This window comes from Pelophylax lessonae (genome assembly GCF_965119305.1).
Source record: "Pelophylax lessonae genome assembly, chromosome: 12".
Taxonomy (NCBI): Eukaryota; Metazoa; Chordata; class Amphibia; order Anura; family Ranidae; genus Pelophylax; species Pelophylax lessonae.
In genome coordinates, this window is record NC_138779.1 from 216,847,836 (window position 1) to 216,855,849 (window position 8,014).

Sequence of the window (8,014 nt, forward strand, 5' to 3'; positions counted from 1 at the left end):
GGGGGGGGGGGGGAGCAGAGACTAAGCTTAATGACTTTTAGAGCCATTGACTCTGAAAACAGAAACTCCTGTCAAACAGCTCTAAAGGAATTGAAACAGATATATTCAATTTGATTTACCAGCTAAATAACGTGTAACGCACTTATCCTTGAGATTTCCTAACAGAGCCTACATTTATGCAGTCCCTGTGCCATTGCTTCCCATTCTTCATGAACCAAAACTGATTGTCCCCAAAATGTGAACATCCAATGTAAGTTTCTGTCTCTATTAAGCCCACTTACCAGATTACACACTACCAGCCTGATTTCAACTTGCATCTGGCATGCAGCAATTTTATCTAAAGAGGCATTTCAGGAATTCATAAATTCCTAATTTTTTTTCTTACTTAAGGACTGAGAAGTGAACTAAAGCCAATATTTAATTGCCAAAAATGCTACTTACAGTAAGGGGCCACAAATGTGAATTTTTCTGTGTCTACCCAGATGCCTTTGCATGGACGCCATATTTGTTTGCTGCAATGGGAGGAGGCGGGGCTCTGATTATCATATCCAATGCAGGTCTTGTCTGCTGTTTGGTGAGGAGACACAGAATGAGGACAAAGGAAGGTAAACACCTCAACATGGGTGTCAAAAATGCAGCAGGAAATGTGCATCCAGTAATGTGTATCTAATGCGTCTGTTTTTTTTTTTTGTCTTTGTCAACACTAACAGTTTTATTAATAGTTTTCAGATAAACTGCTTTCCCATTAAACATTCTTTTATATCTATAGATATATATATCTATATATATATATATATAGATATATATATATATCTCTAATAATATATATATAATATATATATATATATATATATTATTCTGACTCCAAATGTTTAAATAGTGACTTATCCCTTGCTGCCTTGCTGAGACCTATTCCTGGCCTGTATAAGCAGATGCAATCACCGAGGACAATCATTATCAGATAGCTGAACTCACCAGACACTGTTTCTTTCCATCCACATAGGTTTTATTGCAAGGAGTAGGTATAGCAGACAACAAAATGTGGCAGATGATTGAAAAATGGTATCTGCAGGTCAAAACGTGGTAATGTGTTCCTGGATGCGAGCAGATTGTATGAAGGCCTAGACAAATGTGGCCATCTCTATTTCCACAAGCATAAAGAAGCAGGAAGAGGAAGTACATCACAGGTGGGAGGAGGCAGGAAGGAACACAGAAGGGAATGACAGAAAGCTAGTGCAACAACCGAAACAACCACAAGATGGCAGTATAAACCAATTATAATGACATTACCACGACTATTCATTATATTATATTTTACATATTGGTGTAACAGCAGATCTATCTATCTATCTATCTATCTATCTATCTATCTATCTATCTATCTATCTATCTATCTATCTATCTATCTATCTATCTATCTATCTATCTATCTGTGTGTTTTATTATATTATGTATATATTATGTATTATTATGTATGTATATATTATATTATATTATATTATATTATATTATATTATATTATATTATATTATATTATATTATATTATATTATATTATTGTAGCACCCTCCTAGATTGGTGCTAGTTAGGGAAGATAAGTTTGCTCTGCCTGCTTAACAGGGGAGCAGTAGGTAAACTATAGTCTGCTCCATCTGCTTATCAGGGGAGCCTGATCAGTAGTTAGGCCTGTTGCATGAGTCCATGTGTGATTCATTTGAGCTGAGGGAGTGCACCCACTGTATCAAATAGGGGGACCTGTTGGACAGTGGAGGAAACCCAGCCAGTGACACACGGGCTTTTGTAGCTATCCCAGTGGGTTGGCACAAAGAGTGGTGCATCCTGGGATATGTTATAAAAGCCAAGGGCACATGTGACGGGTCTTTGGGCGGGAAGCCAGGTCCCAGGAGGAGGGTGACGGCTGTCTCTCCTCCTGTCTGTATGGAAGGTGGTCACAGGTGGTCGGCCTAGTGAGCCAGAAGTGTGGTGCTGAGTCAGGAGGTCCGGTGGATGCTGACAAGTGGAGTTGGAGGCAGAGAAACCTTGGGAAAAACAGTGTCTGTGAGTACCGGGAAGCTTGCCAGGGGTCTGCCCAGGAAGGGGACCACTCCAGTGGAGAGTCAGTGGACAGGAGCTAGCACACACACAAGTTAGAAAGGGGGTGCCAAATTAGGACCCTGAAGAGAAACTAAATCAGGATCATATTCTTTATCTTCACTTCAGTGGCAAGGTGAAGCAGCGGCCTTGCCACACACTAGAGCTAGTTGTCCTCAGATTTGTGCATAGTTCATAGTTGGAGTATCCCACTTATCCCTTCTCCTATCCCAGTTCTAAGTAAAACACAAAAACCAAATCCCCTTGATTGTTCATTGTCTGAGCCAAGCATCTAAAGTGATAAGTTTCAACAGACTGTTGCTACGGGTAACCCAGGGGAATCCAGAAAGTGCAATTCTCAGCAGTCCTCTAGGGGACATTGCTACATTAAATTCTATTATATTACAATATATTATTTTTTTATATTATATATTTTTTATATAATATGGTCTAACCTTCTTGCCCTGTGTCCTTCACAGGAGATGCTGTAAAGAAAGACGACAGGTAAGGTCTCGAGTTGTGGCAAAAATCTTTATTTTTATTTATTTACATTATGTGCCCCATGTGTGTTGTGTTCCCATGTGAGAGGAATAAACACAGAATGCACAGGTAGCATGTACTTTCCTCCTCCCCCTCACATAATACTGGCTGGCTTCTGTGTCCCATCACTGAGGCTCCTAAGATTAAGACATATCCCCTTCTTGCCTTGTGCTCATTACTATATATCATTCTTAGTATAGTATCTGAAGAGCATTCCCACACTTGATTGGCTGGCTTTGGCACCGCTTCTACTGAGTGCCTCAGACACCATCCTGAGGAAGTGGCCAGTGTAGCCCCATGAAACGTGTTAATGGAGTTTTTTATTGTGATTGTGTGACCAGTAAATTTTACCTTAATGAAGAAACAGCTTCTAGTACATTTAAACTTGGGCACCTCTGCTGACATAATTTCCCAAAAATATTTTTGGGGCTTCAAAACCTTTACCCACACTCTGTTGACTGGCCTTGGTGTTACTCACTGGTCAACATAACCTAGTACTGAGTGTCTCATAGACCGTCCTGAGGAAGTGGCCAATGTAGAACCACAAAACCCGTTGACTGTGTTTTTAATGTGATTGGGTGACCAATAAATATCAGCTTTATGAAGAAGTAGCTTTTTGGTACATCCATTAAACTTGGGTGCCTCTGCTGCCATAATTTCCTAAAAATATTTCAAAGCCACTACCCACAATCTACTCGCTGGCCTTGGTGTCACTCACTGGTCAGCCATTTTGAGAAAGTGGCCAGTGTAACCCCATGAAACGCGTTGACCAAGTTTTTTTAGTGTGATTGGGTTGCCAATAAATATCAACTTTGCGAAGAAGCAGCTGTTTAGTACATTCTTTATACTTGGGCACCTCTGCCAATATAAGTTAAAAAAAAAAAATTTGGGGGGCTTCAGTACCTCTACCTACATTCTATTGGCTGGCCTTGGTGTCACTAACTGGTCAACAAGTGATTCCTAGTACTGAGCTGTATTCTCCTCTCTCTCCGTCATGCCTATGTGACACCGTATCATTGCTTACCTATCAAACCACTTTAAGAGAAACTTTCACTGGGAGGAATATGAAGGCTGTCATTGTTGACCTCCTTTTATTAGTTGACTCCCATGCTGATCCAGTGGCTTCAATACCCTTTGAGTTATGGACTAAAGATGCAGATGTGGAGCTCTGATATCACTCGGACTTATCCTCCAGTGACTTAGACATGAAGCCATCTGATCAATTTGACTGTATTGGTCTACATATGTTTTTTGGACTTCATTTCCATTAATGAAGGTTCTGTTATAACGATTTCTTAATTGTAGTGTAGCATGCTCGTACTGATCCAATGGCTTCAATACCCACATTCTATTGGCTGGCCTTGGTGTCACTAACTGGTCAACAAGTGATCCCTAGTACTGAGCTGTATTCTCCTCTCTCTCCGTCAGGCCTATGTGACACAATATCATTGCTTACCTATCAAACCACTTTAAGAGAAACCTTCACTGGGAGGAATATGAAGGCTGTCATTGTTGACCTCCTTTTATTAGTTGACTCCCATGCTGATCCACTGGCTTCAATACCTTTTGAGTTATGGACTAAAGATACAGATGTGGAGCTCTGATATCACTCGGACTTATCTGCAGTGACTTAGACATGATTGAAGCCATCGGGCAAATTGACTAAATTGATCCTCATAAATTTCTCAGAACTAATTTCCATTAATGAAGGTTCCATCATAACGAATTCCTAATTGTTGTGTAGCATGTTCGTACTGTTCCAATGGCTTCAAAACCTTCTGAGTTATGGACTAAAGATGCAGATTTGGAGTACTGATATTACTCTGTGACGCAGTGACTTAGTGAAGCCATAGTATTGGTTCTCATATATTTCTCAGAACTAATTTCTTATAATGAAGGTTTCGTTATAACAAATTCTTACTTGTTGCGCAGCATGCCCAAAGGTGCCCTCAATGAGTACGGAGATGGAGAACTGATTAACACTCATGCCAAGAAGACCTTGCTGATTGACAGCGGATCTGAAACCGGGTCTAGCGTATACCAGGTGAGATGGACTGTTGGTGTGTGGGGGTGTGGGTGTGGGTGGGTGTGGGGGTGTGATGGGGGCTATGCAAGAGTTTTCTGACCTGGTCTTCATGGTCATCTTCAGGACAGCGCATCAGAGAGTGGACTCTACTACTATCCTACACGAGACTACCAGCCATCCCTCTCCCCTCACTATGAGAGCGTCGAGAGAGGAGATCCCCGTTTCCAGGACTGGACAGGTGAGTACGATCATAGCTACTAATATGGGTTAACGGGAAGTTGGCTGATCCTCTGAGCAATGCTTTATATATCAATCCGTGACATTTTTCAAGAGAATTATTGAAGCCGGAGAGTATGTTGAAAGCTGCCGGAATGGTAAGCCTCTGTCTGAGGTCTCTTGATGAGATTTCCTCTCACTTCCTGTGACAAAATTGCCACTCATACAGGAAGTAAGGGAAAATTTCCAGCAGGTACATAGGCTGCCGTAAAAATAGGACAGAAGTTCTTGTCTTCCTCTACTCTACTGAAAAATAATTGTTATTGGTGTCTATGTACTCTCTTTAGTGATTTTCCCTAATTTCCTTGTCTTCCTCCCAGCAAGGCCACAAAAGGCCATACCATTGGCAGAGGTTATAACTCTTATACACTTTATTTTTTTTCTCCACCTACTTGTATGAGGGCAGGAAGAATTTACATTTTTTTCAGGTTTTTGTTTCCATCTGTGACCTTAATAGAGAGATTCTTCATCATTTTCTGTTTATGTGGTGCCCATAAAAGAAATAAGGGAGTGGTTTTCATCTGAACAGGAAGTTTTGGTTGGAACTTGCCTTCCTCTACCCTACTAAAAAAGAGTTTTAAACCCCCCCCCCCCCCCCCACCATTTACTGTCCTGGTCTTCTCCCCAGGATGGCCACAAAGGACCATAGAAATTGTTATAGGTTCTAACCCATCCACACTCTTTTCATTCCCTACCCCAGGGGTCTTCAAGGACCATAGAAATTGTTATAGGTTCTAACCCATCCACACTCTTTTCATTCCCTACCCCAGGGGTCTTCAAGGACCATAGAAATTGTTATAGGTTCTAACCCATCCACACTCTTTTCATTCCCTACCCCAGGGGTCTTCAAGGACCATAGAAATTGTTATAGGTTCTAACCCATCCACACTCTTTTCATTCCCTACCCCAGGGCTCTTCAAACTACGGCCCTCCAGTTGTTCAGGAACTACATTTCCCATCATGCCTAGTCATGTCTGTGAATGTCAGAGTTTTACTGTCCTGGTCTTCTCCCCAGGATGGCCACAAAGGACCATAGAAATTATTATAGGTTCTAACCCATCCACACTCTTTTCATTCCCTACCCCAGGGGTCTTCAAGGACCATAGAAATTGTTATAGGTTCTAACCTATCCACACTCTTTTCATTCCCTACCTTAGGGCTCTTCAAACCATGGCCCTCCAGTTGTTCAGGAACTACATTTCCCATCATGCCTCGTCATGTCTGTGAATGTCAGAGTTTTACAATGCTTCATGGGATGTGTAGTCCCGCAACAGCTGGAGGGCCGTAGTTTGAGGATCCCTGCCCTACCCACTCTAGTTTAGGTAGAGTCGGGACGAATTTACATCTTTTCAGGTTTTTATTACCATCTGAGTTCCTAATGGGGAGAATTAGAATAAGGAGAGTGGTTGTCATCAATACAGGAAGTTCTGGTCTGAACTGAACAATGGTTTTCTGTAGCATGGTGGGAGCATATTAACCCGTGAGGTTATAAATAGTGCTTAGTGAAGATCTCCTTAAAAACCCGCATTGATCATACAATAATAGAGAACAATGACCCAAAGCATCCAACCAGTTGTGTGATGATGTCACATTTGCCTGTCCTGTCATTGTTCTAGACGCTGGATATGAGGACTGGTATGGGGACCCTGATGTCCATGAGTATGAGGAGGTACAAGGAGTTTACCCCCCATCTTCCAGGTCAAGATGGCCACCTGGAGTTACGGTTAGTCCCTGGATCTCAAGCAATTCAACAAACACACATTCATGTAAGTATGACCACTAATTCTGGATCTCCTGCCTTTTTTACCCAAATCCAACAGGCCAGTCAAAGAAGAGAGGCACCATGGGAAGGGTCCCAGGAGCCAACCAGAGTTTACGACGAAGCTTACACGGCGTCACCTGCAACATATGAGACACCCTATGGGGGACAGGGACACTTGGTGTGACCTAAGGAGAGTTATTGAGGGGATTCTAAACAACTTGTAAGCCGTACAGGAACATTTTAGTAAAACAGGGTATAAATAATGAGCAAGCCATAGGAACAACCCGTTACGTGTGCCTGCATGATTTCAATTTGGTGGAAAAGTTAACAGTCCATACTGGAGACAACCCTGGAACTATGAGTCAAACTGGAGCCTCTATAGATAATTGTTGGCCAGCCGACCTTCAAGAAGACCTTCATGGAGGGGTTACTCTAACGAGGATACTAAACCAATGGATTTAACACTTTGGAATGAAGATGTGGATTAGACATTCTGACTTTACAATGGTGTAATGGAGGACTGTTGGTTCAAAAAATAAACAGGCATGTTCAGCCAAATCATTCTACATGTCAATGTCATGATCTTTCCAAAGAACAATCACGCAGCAGTTGTATCTTTCAACCATCTCATCTTTGTAGCCTGAACTGCTAAATCCACCAATATATAACCAATATATTAGCCAAAATTTTATAAAAAGTAACTTATCTCTTTTATAGGGAACTAAGCAAATATTCTTTGTATTTTCTCTTCAATAATTTGTTGACAGTACCTGTAAATGTTATTTAATTGTGTTTTGCCTCTTTTAATTATATTAAGGTTTTTTCCCTTTACTATTGTTTGTAATATGCCCATCAAAGCCACAGCCACTGCCAAAGTTATTGATTTGGATGGCAAAATTTGAATTCCTTGCATGTTATAAATAAAATGTTTTTTTCGTAATTTGTTGTAAGATGATGGCAGATTTTCAAATCTTAAATGACCATATTTTTCTTAATGCATTACATTGTATTGGGAACCATAGATATTGAGGCCCCAGAACAGTGAGAATAAAGTCTACCATTGTAGTAAAAAACAAAAAACAAAATCTTAGAGTTTCTTGTCCTCTGTTATTCTTTGTTAGAAAGGTATGTGTACCAGTGGCGGCCCGTCCATTAGGGGGCGCCCCCTATCCATACATCCGGCCCCCTAATCTACATGCAGGGCGCCAGATGCATGGATTCCAATAGCGGATATTTTTTTTTTTGAAGCACGTGATTAGATCCGGAGCCTCTAATAGGCTTAAAAAAAGGGTGGGCTCGAGGAGCAGAGCCCACCCAGTT

General features: G+C 41.3%; 1 protein-coding gene across 1 annotated transcript in view; it reads left to right on the forward strand.

The window, feature by feature from the left end:
- NPHS1 (NPHS1 adhesion molecule, nephrin) overlaps positions 1–6,954 on the forward strand; it is a gene marked incomplete at its 5' end in the record, with an annotated part of 65,613 nt that extends 58,659 nt beyond the window's left edge. Inside the window, 6 exons of the mRNA XM_082274794.1 lie at positions 483–605; positions 2,570–2,594; positions 4,563–4,674; positions 4,780–4,894; positions 6,549–6,655; positions 6,753–6,954. Coding sequence (XP_082130920.1) covers positions 483–605; positions 2,570–2,594; positions 4,563–4,674; positions 4,780–4,894; positions 6,549–6,655; positions 6,753–6,878 — 608 coding nt within the window. The 3' untranslated portion in view covers positions 6,879–6,954. The remainder of the gene's footprint in view (positions 1–482; positions 606–2,569; positions 2,595–4,562; positions 4,675–4,779; positions 4,895–6,548; positions 6,656–6,752) is intronic.
- Positions 6,955–8,014: the final 1,060 nt, after the last annotated feature.